A 25687-nucleotide genomic window follows, 5' to 3' on the forward strand; every position below is an offset into this window, starting at 1 on the left:
ATGTTGTAACAATTTTTGTTGCTTTAAACTGCAGGTTGTGATAAATCACTCTAACCATACTTGGACACAGCTTAACCACTCCTATTAAATGCTTGTTCATAGCTTAACCACTCCTATTAAATGCTTGTCAAATATTAAAAAAGTAAATAAAAACATTGAATTGAACTTTGAATCATACCTTGAACTTAGAAAGTTCACTGTCCTCAATATCCTGTAAAAAATAAGATTAAGGTTTATTGTTATTCATTAACAAATTCTTAAAAGAAGAGGCTTAGCTATAATTAATGGCTATAAGGAGTCTCCCCGTCCTCCCCCTTTCTTCCCCACTCCTCTCCAGAATAGCTACTTTGCCTTATGTCCTGGAAGGAACTCCCTAGTTGGAAGATGGCATCTATTGGCAATAAAACTGCAAAGTGGGTGCATTGATCTAAGTCTATTTTACCTGTCTTAATTAAATCATCCAGAAATAGCTTAATCATCATTCTTAAATTATTCATGGGTCCACTATCTTACTCTCAGGTCCACAACTGTTTTGATGGCCCTGTGGGAAGAACAACTTACTGAGATCAGCCAGAAATGGGTCATGATCTGATTTCCATCGCAGCCTCTTTGCTCATCTGTCACATTCTTGTTTCTGTCTGTCTGTCTGTCTTTTGTCTCATACTCATTTTCATGGTTGAACTATGGACATGGAATCATAGAATTTTACAGCACAAAAGGAGGCCATTCGACACACAGTGCCTGTAATGGCCCTCAAAAGAGGTACCGAGCTAGTCACATTCTCCAGCCCTATCTCAGTAGCCCTCTAAATTCACCATTTTCAAATATTTATGCAGCTGTCTTTTGAAACCTACCATGGAATCCACTCCACAACTCTCCCAAGCAGCGCATTCCAAATCACAACAATTAAGAGTGAAAACATTTCTCATTATTTCACTCTTGGCTCTATTGTTAACAATCTTGAAATTGTGACCCCTAGTTGCTGACATGCCAACTAATAGAAATAGAACAACTTTCTTTATCTCATTAAGATTGTTCAGAATTTGGAATATCTCAATAAAGTCACCTCCTAATCTTCTCTGCTCTAAGGAAAATAAGCCCAATTTCTCTAATCTTTCCCTTTATCTAAAATCCCTCATTCCTAGTGTCACTCAAGTAAATCTCCTTGGCATTCTTCAACGCCCTTCCATAAATGGGGTGCCGAGGACGAAACACAATACTCCAAATTTGGTGTGACGAATAATTTGTAGATATGTAGCATCACTTCCTTGCTTTTATACTCTATGCGTCTACTTATAAACCCAAGGATTCTATAAGCCTTTTTAACAGCTGTTTCAACTTGTCTGGCCAGAGATAAAAGGAAGATAATTTATTTCTAAAAGGAAGTGCACACAATTGTAACATTTTTATAATGCGATCGACTTTTATAAGAGTATAGTACCACACAATAAAATTTGCTAGTATTATTATGTTATGTACTTGGGAGACAAATGTCACTTCAGCAGAAAGTTACACAATATATTTCAGTATTTTGTAGAATTACCAGGTACCTTGTCTCAAACGTAAAAGTCAAATCAGACCTGATCAATATGGTCTGCAAACATGTTTTGGGAAAGAAAGGTGGAGGAACCTATTTGATTTTTCTACAGCTTTTCCTTCCGTTCCATTCCAAACGGTTGTTCTATAATTTTAAATGTTAAGATGATTTAAAAATTAACATGTTACAAGTGTCTTACCTTTTACCTTGTAATAGGCTTTTACATTACTGGAAATTTTTGAAATATCAGCCTCAAATTAATAAATTGCCTCTTAAATTATTGAATCCATTTTAAACATACAAAGTGGTAAATTTAATCACCTACCAAGAGAACGGGTTGAACAGAGGAGATTTTTGAACTTATCGCGCCCCAGTCTTCCAAGCTACTGTAAAGTCCTTTCTCCAGAACATACTGTTCACCTGTGTAGTCAGTACTCTCATATGCAACCCAGCTACAAAACAAGGTGAGAAGACAATTGTTATACGTACTGAGTCAGCATATTTAACCAATCCATAATGGAGCTGTCAATTTTATACCTCTTGAGATTCCAAAACTTAGCAACCACACCATTGAAAAGAAAGAGAATTTCAACAAGTCCTCACTTAAGTTTTCTGACCAGAACATTTAGCTGCATGGAATGTTATTAATAATGGCCTTTCAATCTTTCAAGTACCTCTTGATATTTTTCAAGAGTCTTGATCCACTCTCAATTTACTTACATTCCTTTTAATATTGCCCTTTTACTCTAATCACTTCTCCAATTTCCTCTTAAAAAGAATTTATGCACTTGGATTCAACTATGTGTTTGTGGCAGAAAATTCCACATTCCCATCACTGTACAAAGAAAGCTTTCCTTTAAATCCACATTGCTCCTCAATTATTTTAAATTGCTATCTGATTAGTAAGTATCTGATCAGTTCATACCCACTGACCAGTGGAGATAATCGCAGTAGTTGTGCCAACACATCCCTTCAATATCTCGACCACTTTCTCAATGAACATGTTTGCTGATGTCTCCACATATAGTGATTCCAAGCTTACTATTGTGGATAGAATTTGTGTTTTTTTTTAATAAGGCTTAGTTGGGAATATGAAAGTCAAAATACAAACGAATAATAATCTTAATGAGTGGTATAGCAGGCTCAAGGGACTGGATGACTTACTTTTGCTCCTATTTTGTATGGTTGTAAGTACTGCAAGGCAAAACTAGGCAATCTCATTAGGAAAGGAAAACTGCCATCTTTAACCGGCCTAACTCTTATGACTCTAGGTTAACATCAATATAATAGACTTTCTATCTCCTTATGAAATATCGCAATTAGCCACTCAACTCCAGAATCTAACTGCTGTTATCTTTTCAACACAAGTAGGAATTTGCAGTACATTTTAGCCTTGATAGAAACACTCACATCCCAAGAATTAATTTTTAAAAATATGAAGGAACAGTTGGCAACCAAGATCCGCAACTCTCCATTTCAGAGAGACCTGATCTGCCACTGGATCCAAGCATTAGGCCTGTCAGGAACTGGTTAAGTTTATAGTCAAGTTTGTGGGCTATCTTACTCGATATTTTCTAATCAACTGGTTCAGAGACAGTATTACACATATCTGGAGCAGATGGAACTTGAACTCTGGGCTCTCGGTCCAGAGGTATACGTAAAGTCATACAGTCCCAGAGGCTACGTCTCATTAAAGAGAGATGACTGGTGGAAGGAGACACTATCACTGTGCCACAAGATCCCTAAAGGCAATCTTGCTAGATATTTTCTCATCAACCTGTTCAGATGTGATTAGACAAACAATGCTTTTGACTGCAGAGATCTGATGATCTCACTGTATACAGTACTCTAGTAGAAATTACCCTACTTCCCATGCAAATCACCATTAATCTTCACTATAAAGCTAAATTATCGACCTCATTTCTCTGCTTTTCATCATCTGGAATTATAGGCTAGTTGCCCTACTGATTAGTCAACATGGAGAAAACAAATTTAAGCAGATGTGGACTTCTATTTCAACGCCATTCAGCTTTATCAAATAACTAAATCAGAGTGTGAATAACTGACAAGACTGGGGTCCATCTCAGGACTGTAAAGGCAATTTATTTGTGGTGGGCGACACTGGCAGTGGCTCATTTACTAATCATTACAGGTTTTCCTGAGAAGCAGTGTGCCTCTTTATTGAACTACTGTAATATAATTTTAACAGAGCTGAGGTATGAGGGTCCAAAATACTGATCCAGTGAAAAAGAAAAAAAATCTCAATATTTGTCCATTTGGAAGATCTAAATAAGAAACTTCCAGGTTATTTCACAAAATATGACCTGCAGATGCTGGTCACCATTTTCAAAATCTAACAAAGTACACACTGTTCCAATAGGATGGCAGTGGATCAATAGCTAGCAGCGCTGCCCCACAGAGCCAGAGACCCGGGATTGATTACCGCCTTGGGTAAATGTCTGTGTGACTTTTTCATGGTGTTCCTGTGTTTGTCTGGGTTTCTGCCAGGTGCTCTGGTCTCCTTTCACAGTGCAAAATGTGTAGGTTAGGTGGATTGGCCATGCTAAATTGTCCATAGAGTCCAAGGATGTGCATGCAAGGTGGATTAGCCATAGTAAGCACAGGGTTGCAGGAATAAAAGGGTCGGCATAGGATGCTCCTCAGAGGGTTGATACAGACTTGCAAGGCTGAACTGTAGGGTTCCAATAAACTGTGAGTCATGGTGAAGGATGTGAATGTTGAAAGTGGTGGAAAGATGTCAATCAGGCAGGCTGCTTTGTCCCGCATGGTGTTGAATTTCTTGTGTATTTTTGGAGGGCACTCATTCAGGCAAGTGGAGGGCATTTCTGACTTGGGCCTTGTAGATGCCTGTAAGTACCACGAAGACAGGAAGTGAGTTACTTGCTCAGAATTCCAAGCTTTTAAACTGTTATTGTAGCTACAATATTTGTATGGCAGTTGCAATTCAGTTTACAGTCAATGGTAACCACCAGAATGTTGATTGTGGGGGGATTCAAACATGGCAATGCCATTGAACATCAAGGAGCAATGCTAGATTCTCTCTTGTTTGAGGTAGTAATTGGCTGGCATGTTTGTCATCAATGTGAATAACTTGTTGCTTATTGATCAGCTCAAGCGGGATGTTGTTCAGTTTCTGAAAAGTCACAAATAGTGTTGAACGTTGTACAATTAATTGCAACCAGCCTCACTTTTGACCCTTGTAATGGTGAGAAAATCACTGGTGAAGACAGCTGAAGATTAGGTCTAAGGTCTACCCTGAAGAATTTAAAGGAATCTTGTTGCACAGTGTAATGTCCCTATCTCTAAGCCAGGACATCCATGTTGTAGTCCCACCTGCTCCATTGGTGTGTTACCGTCCCCTAACAGGCTGATTGAAAATATCTGAGATAATAGGAATTGCAGATGCTGGAGAATCTGAGATAACAAGGTCTGGAGCTGGATGAACACAGCAGGCCAAACAGCATCAGAGGAGCTTCATAGCCTTCCCTGCTCCTATGATGCTGCTTGGCCTGCTGGGTTCATTCAGCTCTACACCTTGATTGAAAATATCTATCTTGATAAAATTCTACAGTGATGTCTTCGTATAAAGATGATTGGTCTCCAAAAACCACCAACTTACTTTGTGCTAGATATGACTCCAACCAATGGAGAGATTTCATGCCGGATTCCTATTGACTCCAGTTTTACTACAGCTCCTTGACGCTGCACTCAATAATTCTGGATGTTAAGTGCAGATACTCACATCTCACCCTGGAGTTCAGCTCTTTTGTTCACGATGGACTAAATTCACAATGAATTCAGGTTTAAGCAGCCCGGATGGAGCCTAACTGAACATCACTGTGCAGATTATTGCTCAACAAATGCTACTTGACAGTACAGTCAATGACATCCTTTATCACTTTGCTGATAACTAAGAGTAGATTGATAGGGCAATATCTGACTAAGTTTGTTTTGTCATACTATTCATGGACTGGACAGTCCTGAGCAATTTTCTACAATGCTGGGAATGTGTTGATATTGCAGCTGTACAGTAACAGCTTGCTCAGAGGTGACATTAGTTTTGAAACAAATCTTCAGTGTTACTGCCAGAATGTTGTTAACGCTGCAGCCCAATGGTATCAATGTGGATTTCACAAGCTTCAAAATCTCCCGTCCCCCTACTGCATCACAAAACCAGCCCAGCTCATTCCCGCCTCCCTAACCTGTTCTTCCTCTCACCTATCCCATCCTCCCACCTCAAGCTCCACGCCCATTTCCTACCTACAAACCTCATCCCGCCCCCTTGACCTGGCCATCCTCCCTGGACTGACCTATCTCCTCCCTAAATCCCCATGTACACTCACCTTTACTGGTTCCATCCCCGACTCTTTGACCTGTCTTGTTCTCCTCCCCATCCACCTTCTCCTCTATCCATCTTCTATCCACCTCCCACTCTCTCCCTATTTATTTCAGAACGCCCTTCCCCTCCTCCATTTCTGAAGAAGGGTCTAGGCCCAAAACGTCAGCCTTCCTGCTCCTTTGATGCTGCTTGGCCTGCTGTGTTCATCCGGCTCTACACCTCGTTATCTTATATGCCTAAACATGATTTTTCACACCAGGAAAGCGCACTCATTTTATGTTACAAGTTGGCTTATATAATGTGTTCTATGGTATATGCACAGGAGCTCAAAGTATAAATGATTATAAACAATGGAAAGTTTTACTTTAAACAGTTGAAATGAAGCAAGAAATAGCTCCTATGATGATGAGAGTATAGAGCAAGACAAGATTATTCAGGATCACGAAGATCAGTGTTATCCAAATTCTCTTTCAAGACCTCACTGCTGCCATTTTGTTGCATTGATTGCTATTGCAAGTTGAAGCAACATTTGACAGGAATGATATTTTCATTAATGTATCATTATTTTCATCCTCAACGAAATGAAATATGTAATTTATGCATAAACAAAAACAGAAGTTGCTGGAAAAGCTCAGCAGTTCTGGCAGCATTTGTGAAGAAAAATCAGAGTTAATGTTTCAGGTCTAGTGACCCTTCCTCAGAACCAGACCCAAAACGTTTACTCTGAATTTTCTTCACAAAGGTTGCCAGACCAGCTGAACTTTTCCAGCAACCTCTGTTTTTGATCCTGATTTACAGCATTTGCAGTTCTTTTGGTTTTTGAAACTTATGCATTTTGTGTTAGAAATACATTTCACATTCTTTCATTTGTGAATATCAGGTTGAAAATAAACTTAAGTACACAATCAGGTGATTTATCCATTTTTACGTTAAAAATATGGGCAAAGCATAGTTCTACTTTTCATGGATTGAATGCAAACATCAAATTTCTTTTGGGTTATTGACCTGCCTTACAAGATTGAAATGCATGAAACAAGCACTAGTCCAAGGCTTGTAAATGGATTTAGCACCTTCTTGCTGTTTTATTATCAACTCAGGTGCTCCTTTGCTGCAAAGCAAATCAATGAATAAACCAAGAGGAGGTACACGTTATGATATCAAATGCAATGTATGTCAGAATGAAAACACAACAGCATACTTTTTACTTGGGTACAGGCAGGAAGTTGGCCAGGGTGCACAAAGAGCACTCGATCTGCAAGTACCAATTTGCTGTCTCACTGGAAAAATGAATTTTCATTTTTTCCTGTAGAGGGAAGTGCTAGTTATAGCATGGCCCTATAAAGACAAATCCTCTACTAAAGTTTTTGAATTAACTATTAAATTAATACTTTAAACAATACAGCATAATTATATCTCAGTAGATAGAGACAAGTCAGTACTTCACAGAGGAAAATGGGCAGGAGATACAGGTGGAGGTGAGAGAGTGACCTAAAGCTTATTCAAAGAGGCTTAAAGAGGGGTTAAATCAGAGAGGAAGGTGAAGGTGCAGAGGGGATAAAGGTAGATGATTACAGAACATGAGGCCTTGGTGGCTGAAAGTACATCTGCCAACAATTGGCCAGAAGGAGGGGCACACACAGAGTCACAGGAGAATTCCCATAGTGTTGGGGGTCCTAGGGCTGGATGAGCTTACAGAGATGGAAAAGTGCTGAGGAGAAGGAACTCAATGATGACAGTGGTAACAGGTGAGTGGCACTTGGTGTAGGACATCATGTGATAACAGCTCACCAGCCCAATCCTCCTACCCTCTGTCCTACAACCACCTGCTGTTTACACCTTCTCTTTAGTGGAACGCAAGCTTGCAGTGTTCATCACGAGATATCTGTATGTTCATTTATCAATTTCAAATGGAACTCAATTTTAGTATTGCTGGAAGAAGGCATATTTTCTCAAAGCCTTTTGTTTCGCACTCATCAGGGCAATTTGCAATAATAATGATGTATTCTTTGAACAAAGCATGCAGATTACTTATCCGTGATTGGTAGAGGGATAGCCATGGAGAATGCACAGTAGATGATGATTTATAGTTAATTGCCAAACTTTGTTTAAATTTTACAGCAGTCAGGTTGACTGATCATTCAAGGCGTTGCCCTGAGGAGTTAACAAGAAAATATCTGAATATCGCACAACATATATACTGGTTCTTTTTGTCTGCAAAGGACAGGGCCCTGCATACTAGCCTGACAAACAAGCTTAAGTTGGTTGCTATTATGATCATTAGCACACACAGGAATATTTAGTACATCTTCTTCAAATCAAAATCATATCTAATTTTGGATACAGTGCTGTGTGATTTGCAAGCATGCACTGGCTGGGCAAAACAATACCTTGTCTGATAGGAAATGCCGAAGTATATGCCGAAATATAATCTACCAGTCTTTGTGATACATAGGCTAAATAGCTGGCAACACACTGGCATGAAGATTCATGCATCATGTTACATCTGTGAGAAAGGCAGAACGTCTTTAGTTTGATGGCAGCATTCTGTTAGTAGTGAATATAAACTTGTACTCCTGCTGCAGAGTAGTAGTGTGAAATAGTTGGCTTCACCTGTTGCTCAAACATTTTCTCAATTTCAACTCGATTCCCCATAATACTACTTAAGGAAAAGTATTCTGCAAGCTAAATTTTAAACATTTATTTCCAGTTCTTCCACAGAGTCTGTCTTTGTTTTGATCCGCTTTTCGATCCTCTGTTCCAATATCTCAATCCTAAATCTTCCCCACTTCTGACCTCCTCCCAACACTTACTGCAATATCATTCTTGTGACTCCTGGCTAAGTAGCCTCCTGCTGACAACGTAAAACATTATTGGAAATCTACCAATTATTTGAATTGCACTAGAAGAAGTGTTTGAGTTGTCACTGCGTTCAAAATTCAGATTATTTTTACTATTGCTTAAGCTTCACCGAGTCTCAGCTCGCATGATCCCAACCCTCTCAAATGTGCTAATCTTAATAATGCCTCTAAGCATTAATTAGTTGCAACTTTGAAACATGCATCATTCCAATAAATAATTACAGATAAGTTGCTTTGTTTTCTTGTGGTATACACCTCAATTTGTCATTCGTCTACATTATGTTTAATCATTAAAACTAAATCAAGCAATCTTGCCAAAAATGTACTGATGATAATCCATTATTTTGTGACAAGATCACACCTCTGGTTGTGAGGCATGTTCAAAGATGGATGTACTTTCTACAGCTTCTTGAAATGCAACCCTAACTCTAATTTCAGATATTAACTAATAACAAACCAACAATCGAGGAAGTGCTTTTCTGCTATAAAATGTATGGAGCCATTTCTAGCAGAAAATTGCTGTTATCTGCGCCAAACCACAAGCAAGCTAAATTTACATAAATTTTTTTTCTTATTAGTCCTCTCTGTGGTACTTACAAAGAAAAAAAAATGATAGTAATTACTCTCAATAATATCATTATTTCTGGCACACCCATCTCGGCAATTAGCAATATCTCTCCAAATCAACAGATAAAAACTTTGAATTGCCTTACCCTGTCTGTTTGATTTACATCATATAAAAGTGACAGATTGTTTGCAACTGTGTTAAACACCCTTCCTTAAAGATCTTCCCTGATTCCATTTAGACATGTTGTGGCCTGAGAACAGTCATAAAGAAGGCCCACCCATCTACCATGAATACTCACCTATCTGCTTACAGTTGTCAAGGTGAATTAAATTGAAAAATACAGCTGCTAATACAAATATGATCCAAGAAGAAGAACAGAGAGAAGAAGGATATTCACAGCTACATTCTAAATATCTACAAGATAACTCAAACTTCCTTTGCTTTATCCCAAAAATATTCATTAAGACAAGTTCAGAGAAAATATTCCTCCTATGAGTTTCACACATCAGCATCTTTATCACTCTTCTGGCCGTCAACTTACAGAATCATTGAAAGTTGCTGCATAGAAATAGAACTCCTTGCCAGTCAAATCAGTTCCAGTGTGATACTGTTCATGAATCTTCTACTTGCTCCCAGACGTTTCAGTCTTCCTCTTCAAATAATTTAAAGGTGACTTCACATTTCACTGTATTGAATGCCTTATGCTTTCTGCCTCCCAGCTCTACCATTTATACCTTTTGGCAAACTTGTCAGAATTTCCGTATGTTTCATTCTAAATGGTAGAAAATTTTCACTGGAGGGATTAATGGCTGGCCAAAGACTTGTCATTCAGATATCCTCAGCGAACATATTATCGGGCATACTTTAGCCCAGAGTTGGGGTCTCAATAACGGGAATGGGAAGCCATATTTTCAGGAGATAGTGAAGATCTCGCACTACTTCCTTGCGAGCAGAAATGTCTCAAAAGAGATTTAGACGTGTTTTTATTTAGTTCCAAGAAGTCTGGTTAGAATGAAATGGAAGGGTTATTTCTGACATTTGAGGAGGTAGCACAAAAGCGTTAATCAATTTTGAGATGTCATTATGTCATTAGGGAAGATGTTAGGCCAAATAACTTCATATGTAAGAATTGCAGAAACTCCACTTAAACTAAGTGTTCACCTGCATCGCAACTTAATAACAGTAATTTGTTGCTCATCGTGTTTATCAAATTGTAGCTTTGATAAACACCGCGGTTGTCAAAATGACATGGTGCACAAGCAGAGTGATGACAAAGTTGCTATTGTGTTGCAGTTTTGGTTCCAGGAGATGGGGTAACCACCTATGGTTTTCTTGAAAAGAAAATGGGGTGAAATGACATCAGTGGCAGTGATGTAAAAGAAAGGTATCAAAGAGGCCATCTGTTACTTGACTCTATTGACTGAAATAGATATTTCTCTTCAATAGTTCTGGGGATTCGGGCACAGCTAACAAGGGCAGCCATTGTTGTCTATCCCTGATTACACTTAAGAAGGTAGTGGTGAGTTGCCATCCTGAATCACAGCAGTTAATTTGGTGCAGGCACAGCCAGAGTTCTGCTGGGAAAGGAATTCTAGGATTTTCATCCAATAGCAGTGAAGAATGACAATGTAGTTCCAAATCAAGATGGTGAGCAGCTTGTAAATGGTGCCTGCTTGGCCTGCTGTATTCATCCAGCTCCACAGTTTGTTATCCTTGTTCACTGATGTTCTTTTATGTGATAGAAGTTGTAGTTTGGTAGAAAATATTGATGGAACATTGCAAGTTGTTTTAGTGCGTCTTGGAGATAACATACATTGTTGCCACTGTTGTTTTTTATTCATTTGTGGGATGTGGGTGTCGCTGGCTGGCCAGCATTTCTTGTGCATCCCTAGTTGCCCTTGAGAAGGTGGTGAGCCGCCTTCTTCAACCGCTGCAGTCCTCTTGCTGTGGGTTGACCCACAATGCTACTGGGGAGGGAATTCCAGAATTTTGACCCGGCAACAGTGAAGGAACAGCAATATATTTCCAAGTCAGGATGGTGAGTGACTTGGAGAGGAACTTGGAGGTGGTGGTGTTCCCGTATGTCCAATACCCTTGTACTTCTAGATGGAAGAGGTTGTGGGTTTGGAAGGTGTATCAGAGATAATAGGAACGGCAGATGCTGGAGAATCCGAGATAACAAGGTGCAGAGCTGGATGAACACAGCAGGCCAAGCAGCATCCTAGGAGCAGGAAGGCTGATGTTTCGGGCCGTGCCCCTTCGTCAGAAATGGGGGAGGGGAAAGGGGTTCTGAAATAAATAGGGAGAGAGGGGGAGGTAGATAGATGGATAGAGGAGAAGATAGGTGGAGTGGAGACAGACAAGTCAAAGAGATGGGGATGGAGTCAGTAAAGGTGACTATAGCAGGGGAGGTAGGGAGGAGATAGGTCAGTCCAGAATGGACAGACAGGTCAAGGGGGCGGGATGAGGTTAGTAGGTAGGAAATAGGGGTGCGGCTTGAGGTGGGAGGAGGGGATACGTGAGAGGAAGAACAAGTTAGGGAGGCGGAGACAAGCTGGACTGGTTTTGTGATGCATTTGGGGCAGGGGAGATTTTGAAGCTTGTGAAATTAACATTGATGCCATTGGGTTGCAGGGTTCCCAAGCCAAATATGAGTAGCTATTTCTGCAAACTTCAGGTGGCATCGTTGTGGCACTGCAGGAGGCCCAGGATGGACATGTCACCTGAGGAATGAGGGGGGGAGCTGAAATGGTTCGCGACTCGGAGGTGCAGTTGTTTATTGCAAAAATATAGGTGCTATTATCAGATGTCATCTCTCAGCCCAAGCCAGAATGTAACATTTATCCAGACACTTCAGACTGCTTCAGTTTCTGAGGATTTGTGAATGGTGCTGAAGATTCTGCCAACATCGGTGAAAATATTCAAACGTCTGACCTTACGTTGAAGAGAAGGTTATTATGAAGCAGTTGAAGACATTTCACCCAATAAATAGCACCATGAGGAACCCCTGAGGTGAAGTTTGAGGTTGAGGGATTGGACTCCAACAAGAATGATCTGACCAAAACAACTACTTTCTAAATAGTACATGGTAACACCAAAGTTTATTTAACAAGGGGTATCAATTATGCTGTGACTAAACGGCATTGGATAGCTGACGAGGGACTGTTCTGATGAATGATAGCATACTTATTAGCATCAGGGATTTCCAGGTTAACAGTCAAGCAGACCAGTTGCACAGCAAAATTCTTTGCACTCTCAAACATTGGAATTAAGCGATGAATTATTTTTCCTGTGAAAAGGTAAAGTGGCCATAGTCACAGAGGATCATACAGCTGCTCTCTCATTTGAGGGAGATAACTGATAGCCGTTTAACCTGAACGTTACCACACTTTGGACAAGAGGAGAGGTTGAGAAGCAGGAACTTCAAGCCCGTACAAGAAATGAATCCACACTATTAGCGTCACTCTACATTGCAAACCAGACATCCAGCCAACTGAGCTAAATGACTCCCATTATACTTGTAGTCTCAAGTTAAATTTCTATTTCTTCTCCTGATTGGTCCTATCGGTCATACATTCATATGGGAAACAGGGAAACAGACCGTTCTGTCCAACCAGTCTGTGCTAATTAAAATCTCAAACTAAACTAGTTTACCTGCCTGCACTTGGCCCATGTCCCTCAAATATTTCTTATTCATGTACTTATCTAAATGTCTTTCAAACACTGTAATGGTACATACATTCACCATTTCCCCTGAAAGTTTATTCCACACACGAACCATTCTATGTAAATAAAATTGCCCCTCGTGTTTTTTTAAATCTTTCTCTTCTCACTTTAAAAATATGTCCCTAGTCTTGAAATTCCCCCACCCTTGGAAGAAGACAACTGCCATTCACCTTCTCTATACCCGACAAGCAAGAAGTTGGTTTGAAGTGTGTCTGCTTCAACGCCAGGAGTGTCCGGAATAAGGTGGGTGAACTTGCAGCATGTGTTGGTACCTGGGACTTCGATGTTGTGGCCATTTTGGAGAAATGGATAGAGCAGGGACAGGAATGGTTGTTGCAGGTTCCGGGATTTAGATGTTTCAGTAAGAACAGAGAAGATGGTAAAAGGTTGGGGGTGGGGGGGGGGGGGTGCGGGAGGTGTGGCATTGTTGGTCAAGGACAGTATTACAGTTGCAGAAAGGATGTTTGGGGACTCGTCAACTGAGGTAGTATGGGCTGAGGTTAGAAACAGGAAAGGAGAGGTCACCCTGTTGGGAGTTTTCTATAGGCCTCCGAATAGTTCCAGAGATGTAGAGGAAAGGATAGCAAAGATGATTCTCGATAGGAGTGAGAGAGACAGAGTAGTTGTCATGGGGGACTTCAACTTTCCAAATATTGACTAGGAACACTATAGTTCGAGTACTATAGATGGGTCAGTTTTTGTCCAGTGTGTGCAGGAGGGCTTGCTGACATAGTATGTAGATAGGCCAACAAGGGGCGAAGCCACATTAGATTTGGTACTGGGTGATGAGCCCAGCCAGGTGTTAGATTTGGAAGTAGGTGAGCACTTTGATGATAGCCGATCACAATTCTGTTATGTTTACTTTAGTGATGGAAAGGGATAGGTGTATACCACTGGGCAAGAGTTATAGCTGGGGGAAAGGCAATTATGCTGAGATTAGGCAAGATATAGGGACCATAGGATGGGGAAGGAAACTACAGGGGATGGGCACATTATAAATGTGGAGCTTATTCAAGGAAAAGCTCCTGTGTCCTAGATAAATATGTACCTGTCAGGCAGGGAGGAAGCTGTAGAGCGCGGAAGAAACTTCCTGGTTTACGAAGGAGGTGGAATCTCTGGTCATGAGGAAGAAGGCGGCTTATGTTAGGATGAGATGTGAAGGCTCATTTAGGGCACTTGAGGGCTACGAGGTAGCCAGGAAAGCCCTAAAGAGAGAGCTCAGAAGAGCCAGGAGGAGACATGAGAAGTTGTTGTGGATAGGATCAGGGTAAACCCTAAAGCTTTCCATAGGTATTTAAGGAATAAAAGAATGACAAAAGTAAGATTCGGGCCAATCAAGGATCGTAGTGGGAAGTTGTGTGTGGAGTCAGAGGAAATAGGGGAAGCAGTAAATGAATATTTTTCAACATTATTCACTGTAGAAAACGACAATGTTGTCAAGGAGAATACTGAGATACAGGCTACTAGACTAGGTGGGATTGAGGTTCACAAGGGAGAGGTATTAGAAATCCTACAGAGGGTGAAGATAGATAAGTCCCCTGGGCCAGATGGGATTTATCCTAGGATCCTCTGGGAAGCCAGGGAGGAGATTGTCGAGCCTTTGGCATTGATCTTTAATTCGTCATTGTCTACAGGAATAGTGCCAGATGACTGGAGGATAGCAAATGTGGTTGTCATGGGGGACTTCAACTTTCCAAATATTGACTGGGAACGCTATAAGAAGGGGAGCAGAGACAACCCTGGTAATTGTAGACCAGTGAGCCTTACCTCAGTTGTTGGTAAAGTGTTGGAAAAGGTTATAATGGGATAGGATTTATAATCATCTAGAAAAGAATAAATTGATTAGGGATAGTCAGCACGGTTTTGTGAAGGGAAGGTCGTGCCTCACAAACCTTATTGAGTTCTTTGAGAAGGTGACCAAACAGGTAAATTAGAGTAAACCGGTTGACGTGGTGTATATGGATTTCAGCAAGGCGTTCGATAAGGTTCTCCACAGTAGGCTATTGTACAAAATGCCGAGGAATGGGATTGTGGGAGATATAGCAGTTTGGATCGGAAATTGGCTTGCTGAAAGAAGGCAGAGGGTGGTGGTTGATGGGAAATGTTCATCCTGGAGACCAGTTACTAGTAGTGTACCGCAAGGGTCGGTGTTGGGTCCACTGCTGTTTGTCATTTTTATAAATGACCTGGATGAGGGCGTAGAAGGATGGGTTAGTAAATTTGCAGACGACACTAAGGTTGGTGGAGTCGTGGATAGTGACGAAGGATGCTGTAGGTTGCAGAGAGACATAGATAAGCTGCAGAGCTGGGCTGAGAGGTGGCAAATGTGGAGTTTAATGCAGACAAGTGTGAGGTGATGCACTTTGGTAGGAGTAACCGGAAGGCAAAGTACTGGGCTAATGGTAAGATTCTTGGTAGTTTAGATGAGCAGAGAGATCTCGGTGTCCATGTACACAGATCCTTGAAAGTTGCCACCCAGGTTGACAGGGCTGTTAAGAAGGCATACAGTGTTTTAGCTTTTATTAATAGAGGGATCGAGTTCTGGAACCAAGAGGTTATGCTGCAGCTGTACAAAACTCTGGTGCGGCCGCACTTGGAGTATTGTGTACAGTTCTGGTCAGCGCATTATAAGAAGGATGTGGAAGCTTTGGAAAGGGTGCAGAGGAGATTTACTAGGATGTTGCCTGGTATGGAGGGAAGGTCTTACGAGGAAAGGCTGAGGGACTTGAGGCTGTTTTCGTTAGAGAGAAGAAGGTTGAGAGGTGACTTAATTGAAACATATAATATAATCAGAGGGTTAGATAGGGTGGATAGGGAGAACCTTTTTCCTAGGATGGTGACGGCGAGCACGAGGGGGCACAGCTTTAAATTGAGGGGTGAAAGATATAGGACAGATGTCAGAGGTGGTTTCTTTACTCAGAGTAGTAAGGGAATGGAACGCTTTGCCTGCAACGGTAGTAGATTCGCCAACTTTAGGTACATTTAAGTCATCATTGGATAAGCATATGGACGTACATGGAATAGTGTAGGTTAGATGGGCTTGAGATCGGTATGACAGGTCGGCACAACATCGAGGGCCGAAGGGCCTGTACTGTGCTGTAATGTTCTACGTTCCATGTTCTAACACTTTAAAGACTGGATATCTTTGTATTCAGAAAAAAAAATCAATTGTTTACCAGTAATGTGGTGCGAATGTTTCAGTTGTTTCATACAAATAAGTGAAGAACAGCACATTATATCCAAGGAAATGCAATTGGATTTAAACAGCCTAAGATAAATCTGGTATCTGGAAAATGTTGCCAGTTGGAACCAACGTTGGTCAGGACTGTCCAATAGAGACTGCTACCTGGCTGCAGCTATGTCTTTGGAACAAATCATGAGTCACAGACACCTAATTTAGCAGGAAACACCTTATAGGCACACAATATCCGTATGTATGGTTAGTTGCTATCGATTACCATTCACTAACTGAAGAATTAAAACACACACATTTTGCTAGCATTTTATCATTTTACCAAGAAATACAGACTGAAGTGATTGCTACATGTAGTGTAGTTAGCACTGTCCTGAATGCAGACCAGCTGGGAGTGGAGTATTAAACACTGGTCAAGAATTCTACTTCTTTAAAACCTTACAAGTGAAATTACTAAACTAAAATAGCAGAGATATTTAGGCTGCCCTCAATGTCTTTCTAAAAATCATACTGTATTAAATTGTTCAACAATTGTTTTAAAGTAGTTAAATTTAACTTACATTCCACTGAGCACATTTATAGACTCTGTCCTCAACCCATAATCGGTATCTTGCAAGTCTGGAATGGGTCCCAATACTTCAATATTCCCACCTTTCTCAGAGAGATTTGCTTCACGATACATTATCATGACTGGAGTTGATGTGTTCTGTGAACATAAAAAGTACACAAATTGTTTGATAAACACATAGCTCCCCTCAGAAAGGAAAGCACTGCAAATTCCAGAAAATACACGGAAGAAGCTGAAAGAGATTAATTCTTTCAGCCTTTGTAAAGAGTGTCATAAAAATGTTATTTCTTCTTTGCCAATATAGATTATTTTAAAATATTACAAAATGCTATAAAGGTATGATTACTATGTGTGTATATATGGATCTTACAATCTAATGGCTCATTCCAGCTCACTGCTGAGGGCCATCTGCTGGAAATTGCACCTGTGACAACTGCATTAGGCTTGATCTGACACCCAATCACAACACAATTTTCTAACAGCCCTCAGACTCTAGGCATGCATAAGGGATAAGAAAGCTACCGAAATTACACGTTTACACAAGTCACTACCAGATTTTCAGAGTGAGGAAAGGGCTGTGTGTATGTGTGCTAATACAACATAATTACAAAACTAAAATCTGCCAAATTGCATTACAAAGTTGCACTAAGCAAAGCAAAACTTACGATCTGGATAAACCGCAAAGATTGGAGGTATTCATTGTAGCCTCCCCAATCATTCCACGTTTGGTACTCGCCTTCTTCCAAAACATATTGATGGCCTTGAAACCCAGGCTTCTCATAGCCAACACAACTAGGAGAAATTAAAAACAGCTCATCGGCTGAATCATTATTAATCACCTGTATTTATTTAACACTGAAAACTGTATATGAAGTGAAATGGTTACAGAGATAATAGGAACTGCCGATGCTGGAGAATCTGAGATAACACAGCATGAAGCTTGTTGAACACAGCAGGCCAAGCAGCATCACAGGAGCAGGAAAGCTTGACGTTTCGGTAGGGAGCCTTCTTCAGAAATCAGACCCGAAACGTCAAGTTTTCCTGCTCCTCTAATGCTGCTTGGCCTGCTGCGTTCATCCAGCTTCACACCGTGTTATCTAGGAAGTGAAATGGCTCTACTTGCTGAATTACTGGGTGAACAAAGGCTACAAAATAACTGCACATAAAAAAGGTACACATGCCAGGTAGATATGAACAATATAAGATTTAAGCGAGGAGAAGTGACTGGTAAAGTGAGAATCAAGTATGTGGATATAATATTCATTTGAGGTGTCCTCAGATCTGTGCAACTATCAATTTAGATATTTCAGTCTCCTAATGCTTCTAGGAACAGTTAACCTTCCAAGTTGCATCTTCTACATCATGTCTGGATAGTGTGGAACACACATTTACATTTATTAAAGTTTAGGTTTATTTAAAGATACTTTTTAAATTTTAAATTTAAATTTATTTCAAGGCATAATTTTCCAGCTTATTTGAATTTAGGTCTTGGTTCATTTCATATGCATATCACTTTAGATAAATATTACAAGACAACAAAATGTGAGGCTGGATGAACACAGCAGGCCAAGCAGCATCTCAGGAGCACAAAAGCTGACGTTTCGGGCCTAGACCCTTCATCAGAGCTCTGATGAAGGTGGCTGCTGTGGGAATCATGCTCATTGGAGGCCCAAAATCACCAAGTGCTCAGGTCAAAGGTAATGAATGGAGAGAAGGTCTGTGCAGGATGGTGGTCATGTAAGGTGTGGGTGGTGGGGGGGCGGGGGGGCTTACGGCCAGCAGCATGGGCAGGGGATGGCTTTCCGTGGGTTCCCATGCCATCTACTGTCAGTTCAAGCATTGAGTGATTTACTAACCCTCTGGTCTACAAAATCACAAGCAATCCGCACATGTTTGATCATCATGCTCCCCTGGTATGGTGACATTGCCCTCCATCCACTGGTTTACTACCTCATCGTTGTGAGTTCATGGTCTCAATTGGCTGCTGGAAGAAAGGAATGTCTAACCATGGGCTTTCCCATTTTCATCTTAATCGTCATAGAGATGGCTTGATGCCTCCAAACGTGCCACAGGGAGGGGCATAAAATACAACATGGCAAGTGCATAATTGTCTCAACACCATAATTAATCTTTTTAAATACCAGAAAATGCTTTTGCCAGCACGGTCAATTTTAATTGTCACATGAATGCCTTAACTTTATTAAGCAATATTTTTCTCAAAAAAGATAACAGCAATGGATATAGATTAATCTTACATTCCAATGAACATTCATAAACAAATGGAAATTCATTCTTGTCAACGAAATCAGGATACAACCTTACTACTCACTCCAATCCATCTATGTGTTCAGCAGATTTCATTGCGTGTTAAGTATTTTTCCAAGAAGGTCAATCATTCTATGGCACTATGGTTAAGTCTAGACAAATAAAGATGAAGCTATTGGGAAATTTAGCTTTCTTAATTCTTTATTCATGAACGAAGCAATGTGCCAGGTGCAATATGTGTGCCAAATTATAGATAATGAATAGCTGTGGTGTTCCTATAATCACAGTTTAACTATGTATGCTGGATAGAAAGTAAATGTATTCATTCAAAGCAGCATCAATCTGCACCCCACATCAAAAAGATTAAAATTAACATTTGCAAATGGGTAAATACAACTTACAATCCTCCTAAAACTTTCATTGAGCCAATATTTGTAAATGGATAAGTGTGGCACAAAGCTGATTCTCCAACTCCTTCAACAAAGCTGAATACATCTGTTTTGAGCTCCAGCTGTCTGCCTTCAAAGAAAGGCTTTTCATACGCAATAACCTGCAATATAAAGTTAACAATAGCAAATTGTTGAAGGGGGATTGAAGTAAACCATTGATCCTTACATCTCAATGGACATTTCCTAAGCATTGAAAGTTGAAATCAACAAATACCACAGTAATTCTCAGAACATTAACAGCAGCCCAAAACTGAACAGGAGCGACTCCATTAGATTTACAGTGGATAATTGCACCTCATCTAGCTTTCAGCTTTAGACATTGCTCAAAACACAAAGGGCAGTGAGCAAGTTCTCTGAGCTTCTGGGAAATTTCAATCATGGTATGGTGAGGGGAACCAATTAGGAAAAGCTCACCCCAGTAATTAGAATGGTCAGATTCCGTGAGAAGTTGCCCCTCCAAAAGTTGGTCCCCTCCCATGTTTGCTAATGGTAAAGTAGCAAACATGAGGGAAAATCCGATCTGTAACTGGAGAAGTAGCAAGGTGTAGGGAAAGTAAGTGTTAGTACCTAGGTTCTTGCCAGGGGTAACTGATCCCAGCTTCTGGCATGTAGCCAGGGGGTTTTCAGCCTCGTGCCAGGCAACACGGCCTTTGCCATGGGTGGTGCCTTCTGCCAGTCTAGTGAGGAGGCTTGTGCCAATCAGAGCTGAGGTGCGTGCAAAATAAAGGGGGTATGGAAGGGCTGCCAGAGAGATGGGGTGGAATAAGTGGCAAGAGAGTAGGTGGAAACTAAAAGGGATAGGGCAAAGGAAACTGCAAAAGTGTTGAGTGAATGAGGTGGAGGAAACTGCAAGGTGAGGTGGAGGAGGAGGAGGAGGCTGCAAGGGAGTTTAGGGATGAAGGGTGGCTGTAAAGTGGTGGGAATGGGGAGGATGTGTTTGCATTAGGGTGGGACGGAAAATGAGGAAAGGAGGTTGCAAAGAGAGATGGGGCTGTTGGAGGAGGAAGGTCTAAGAGGATCTGAAGGAACAGATTACAAGAGGTTTGTGGGAGGAGGGGAAGCGGTAAGAAGTGTGATACTGTAAACTTCAGAACTTTAATAACTTCATGGATTGAAAGAATCAGCAATAATTCTTTCTGGAATAAACTGTTCAGGGACAAGGCCAAACTGTTATACAGGAACTGAAAGCAATTAGCCTTCCTGGGGAAAAAAAAGTCAAAACTACATAAACAAAATTATTTTAACATCTGTTTGATATGCCTTACGCCACAAGGCGAAATGATTGCCCTGCAGAAGAATTTAAGAAGTTAATTGCAGGTAAGTTGTGTCTTCAGGCAGACAGTCAATGCCAAGTGTAAGAGGAACAGGGAAGCTATTTCTGATAAGGCAAGCTGCATACTTGATATCTCCAGAGGAGTAATATTCAGTGTTATGGATGAAAGAATCCAAAGGATCATCAATAATGTCACACTATAAGCTTGAAGTACAGAAAGTTATATAAGAATGCAACCCTAGGATTCTTCAGAAGCAGAATTCCAGAGAACAACAATATGAGGATCAAACCCTGGACACATCCAGAGACAGACTCTGTTGGTTGGAATTGTAGCTAAAATACATAAGAACATAAGAACCAGGAGCAGGAGTAGGCTATCTGGCCCTTCGAGCCTGTTCCACCACTCAATAAGATCATGACTGATCTTTTCCTGGCCTCAGCTCCACTTACCCACCCTCTCAACATAACCCTTAATTCCTTTACTGTTCAAAACATTACCTATCTTAGCTATGAAAACATTCAATGAGGAAGGCCCAACTACTTCACTGGGCAGGGAATTCCACAGAATCACAACTCTTTGGGTGAAGAAGTTCCTCCTCAATTCAGTCCTAAATCTGTTCTCCCTTATTTTGAGGCTATGCCCTTTTAGTTTCACCCACCAGTGGAAATATTCCCCTCGCTTCCATCTTATCTATTCCCTTCATAACTTTATATGTTTCCATAAGATGCCCCCAACCTTCTTCTAAATTCCAATGAATGTAATCCCAGTCTACTCAGTCTCTCCTCATAAGCCAACCCTCGCAACTCCGGAATCAACCCAGTGACTCTCCTCTGCACCCCCACCAGTGCCAGCACATCCTTTCTCAAGTCAAGAGATGAAAAATGCATGCAATGCTCAAGGTGTGGCCTCACCAGCCATTAATCAGGTAATAGCCAAGTTGGGTTGTGAGGCTTAACTTGTTTGCTTGCGAGGGGTCTTATTTTGGTTGCTATGCTATAGCTTTGGTATTTGATTGTGAGATTTCTTAATACATAGCCGAACTAAACATAGCTTTTGGAAATTTACAGGGGAAATTGGAAGAGGTTGCAAGAAGGCTTCATGAAACAGAATTTTTTGGGGGAATAGGGAGGCTGTAAGGGGTTATGGTAGAGAGAGGTTGTGAAGGGTTGAGGGGAGGGAGGTTTCAAGGGGTCAGGGGAGAAGGAAATTGCAAAGGGTTAAAGGAGACGAAGGTTGTAAGGGATTGAGGGACAGGGAGGCTTCAATGAACTGAATATATTTTTAAACCTGCCAACAAAGAAATATTCTGCCTACTGCCAGGAAAACTTGAAATCACGAAGGTAAAAAATTCTATCTCTGGGAAAATCGCCTTTCGGGGGTGAAATGTAGATGGCAAAGCAATGATCTTACAGTCCTTTCCCCTATATTCAATCTGTCCCTTAAAGTTAAGAATTTGAGATTTCTGATATGAGTCAGCATATATTCTATCCAATTGTATTATAATTTTTTCAGGTAGTCTACCTCTCCATCTCTAATGCTATTATCATTTACTATGGATTTTTAAAAAAGCAATCTGTCAATCAAGGATTCTGCATTTACTCAGATTAAAATCGGAATGAAAAAACATTCCAATCTTTTACTGGGAAAATTAATATTATATTGCCCCTATGAAGAATATAAATCAAGGCAAGTCAAGTTTCAGTGTGTGTTCGGATGCCAAACATTTACTTTGCTTCTCTCTCCACACGTGCTAGACCTGCTAAGTTTCTCCAGCATTTTCTGTTTGTATTTCAGATGTCCAGTATCTACTGTATTATGCTTTAATTTAAAAACAGTCAAGGTTTGATTGTGACTGTATATTCAGCTGGCAGCTGTTGTTTCAATGGATTCAGATGAGTGAATCAAAATCTACTTCATTAACTAATACTGAGTGAATCCTGCGCGTTCACATTTGTGAAGAAAAGAGTAAAGATACAAATAGGTCTTGCTACAATACTGCGTGTGGTCACATTGCTTGTCAACTGTCTAGACTCAGATTTGGAAGATAATAACTGATATTCTGGATGGGTCCAGGTATTAATGGAATCACAGCCTGCACAAGTCACAACCTTCACACAAGGGAGAAAGTAATCTCTCATAGTTTAATATCATAAAGTACTCATCTATTCTGTTGCAAACAAGCATAGCACAGAAGTGAGTATTATTGTAGAAGAAATTTATTTGATGTATCCTATTTACTGAAAGGTAATGCCAGAAAGATGTTGAGAGGAGACAGTTGCACAGTGACAATGTCATTGAATTGGTAGTCATGAAGTTCAGACTATTGCTCTAGATACAATTGTTCAAATACCACCAGGATTTAAATCTAATTAATAATTCTGGAACATAAAGCTTGTCTCAGTAATGGTAACCATGAAGCTACTACATCCATCTTGTTCACTCATATCATTTACAGAAAGGAATCTGCAACCCTTACCCAGTTGGGCTTACATGCGACTCCAGACCAACAGCAATGTGGTTAATTCTTAAATATCCTCTGAACTAGCCCACTAAGCACTCGGTTCAAGAGCGTGAAGGGAGGAGCAACAAATACTGACTTTCCCAGCAATACCACAAAAGAAAAGAAAAAACACTTACTCTGTTGTCATTAATCTTTTCCACTTTCAATGGACCCTGAAACAAAAAAAAGCATTTTCTTAAAGAGAATGCAAACCTTAAGCTTACAACGTTTGAAGGCACCCAAATGCGTTAGTTTCTTAAATAATTGACGTATGTGATTGTAAATAATCACAAATTAGACTAACTACAGTTAATCAATTCCCAAAAAGGATTTTTTTACTAATTTTAATGGTTTTCAGTGGTACAATTGCATCATAACTTCTCAAGTGGGTTAGTGGCCAGATATTCTTAGTTAACAAAAACATTTGCGTTTGCCAATGAAAGTTTGAGGTTGAAAAGGGAGTTACAAATACAACTGATACTCTTTGAATTAATAAGCTTCTATATTTCACTTGGAGTACTGTGTACAGTTCTGGTCACCGCATTATAAGAAGGATGTGGAAGCTTTGGAAAGGGTGCAGAGGAGATTTACTAGGATGTTGCCTGGTATGGAGGGGAGGTCTTACGAGGAAAGGCTGAGGGACTTGAGGCTGTTTTCGTCAGAGAGAAGAAAGTTGAGAGGTGACTTAATTGAAACATAAAATAATCAGAGGGTGGATAGGGAGAGCCTTTTTCCTCGGATGGTGATGGTGAGCATGAGGGGGCATAGCTTTAAATTGAGGGTTGAAAGATATAGGACAGATGTCAGAGGTGGTTTCTTTACTCAGAGTAGTAAGGGAATGGAACGCTTTGCCTGCAATGGTAGTAGATTCGCCAATTTTGGGTACATTTAAGTCGTCATTGGACAAGCATATGGACGTACACGGAATAGTGTAGGTTAGATGGGCTTGAGATCGGTATGACAGGTCGGCACAACATCGAGGGCCGAAGGGCCTGTACTGTGCTGTAATGTTCTATGTTCTATATTTATTCTTAAGGAATAGATAGGCTAAAACAGCCAAGACACTAGACTGAGGTGCATTTCAGAGAAAGAAACCGTTAGCAAAATCAAACATGAGAATTGGAAAGTATTTACAAGTGAACATAGGGATTATGCAGCAGGCAGTCCTAACATCTGCCAAGGGTAAAGTGCAAAAATATATCAACAGAAATAACAATGAGTCACCCAGATAGGTGTGGCATGATAAGTAGGGCTTAATAGGCAGTTAAGACAGGAAGTTCTTTGAAATATTATCTGGGATATTATGAGGATGCAAGGATCTTGCCTGGAACAGAAATTTTGTGAATGTGATAAATTTAGATTTCAGTCAGTTTTTTATTGCCCTAAAATTATTAAACCAGGATAAGGAAGAATGGACTGGGGGGATTATTTCTGAAGTGAACTGAAAATTGGATAGTACAAAAAGTCTAAATGATTGCCAATGGAACTTACATTGAAGCATAGGAAGTAGGAGCAAGAGCAGGGCATTCAGCCTTTTGAGATTGCTCCACCATTCAATATAATCACGGCTAATCATCCAGCTCAGTGCCCTGTTCTCACTTACTCCCCATACCTTGTGAGCCTTTTAGCCCTAAGAATTATGTCTAACTCCTTCTTGAAAACATTTTAATGTTTTGACATCAACTGCTTTCTATGGCAGAGAATTCCACAAGCTTACCACTCTCTGGGCGAAAAAGATTTCTCTTCAACTCAGTCTTAAATGGTCTCTTATAAGCTCCAGTGAATATAGTCCTAACTGATGCAGTTTCTCTCTGCACATCAGTCCCGCCATCCCAGGAGTCACTCTGGTAAATTTTCATTGTACTCTCTCCTTAGCCAGACCAACCTTCCTCAGACCAAAACTGCACACAATACTCCAGGTTTCATCTAATCAAAGCCTTGCACAATTGCAGCAAGACATCCCCATTCTTGTAGTCAAATCTTCTCACTATGCCAACATGCCATTTGCCATCTTCACCAGCTGCTGCACCTGTATGCCTACTTTCATCAACAGGTGTACAAGAACACCCATGTCTCACTGCACCTCCCACCTTTCCAATCTACTGCCTTTCTGATAATAATCTGCTATATTGTTTTTGATACCAAAGTGAAGACCTCACATTTATCCATGTCATACTTCTTTTGCCATGCATTTGCCCACTCATTCAACTTGTCTAAATCACAGTGAAGTATGTCTACATCCTCCTCACATTCAGTCTCCAGCTCAGCTTTGTGTCATCTGCAAACTTGGAGATATTGTATTTAATTCATTCAACTAAACCATCAACATATATTGAAAATAGCTAAGGTCCAATTACTGATCTCTCCTCTATCCCACCAGTTACAGTCT

At 40.4% G+C, this 25687-nt stretch overlaps 1 protein-coding gene across 4 annotated transcripts in view; it reads right to left on the reverse strand.

The window, feature by feature from the left end:
- crybg1a (crystallin beta-gamma domain containing 1a) overlaps nucleotides 1–25687 on the reverse strand; it is a 237341-nt gene that overhangs the window by 20946 nt on the left and 190708 nt on the right. For all 4 annotated transcript variants that reach the window (XM_048530499.2, XM_048530501.2, XM_048530500.2 and 1 more), the window contains 6 exons: nucleotides 23436–23471; nucleotides 19477–19625; nucleotides 17476–17602; nucleotides 16803–16948; nucleotides 1863–1989; nucleotides 179–211 (listed from right to left, as the gene is read on the reverse strand). In XM_048530499.2, the coding sequence (XP_048386456.2) occupies nucleotides 179–211; nucleotides 1863–1989; nucleotides 16803–16948; nucleotides 17476–17602; nucleotides 19477–19625; nucleotides 23436–23471 (618 nt within the window). The remainder of the gene's footprint in view (nucleotides 1–178; nucleotides 212–1862; nucleotides 1990–16802; nucleotides 16949–17475; nucleotides 17603–19476; nucleotides 19626–23435; nucleotides 23472–25687) is intronic.

This window comes from Stegostoma tigrinum, chromosome 4 (assembly GCF_030684315.1).
Source record: "Stegostoma tigrinum isolate sSteTig4 chromosome 4, sSteTig4.hap1, whole genome shotgun sequence".
NCBI classification, from domain to species: domain Eukaryota; kingdom Metazoa; phylum Chordata; class Chondrichthyes; order Orectolobiformes; family Stegostomatidae; genus Stegostoma; species Stegostoma tigrinum.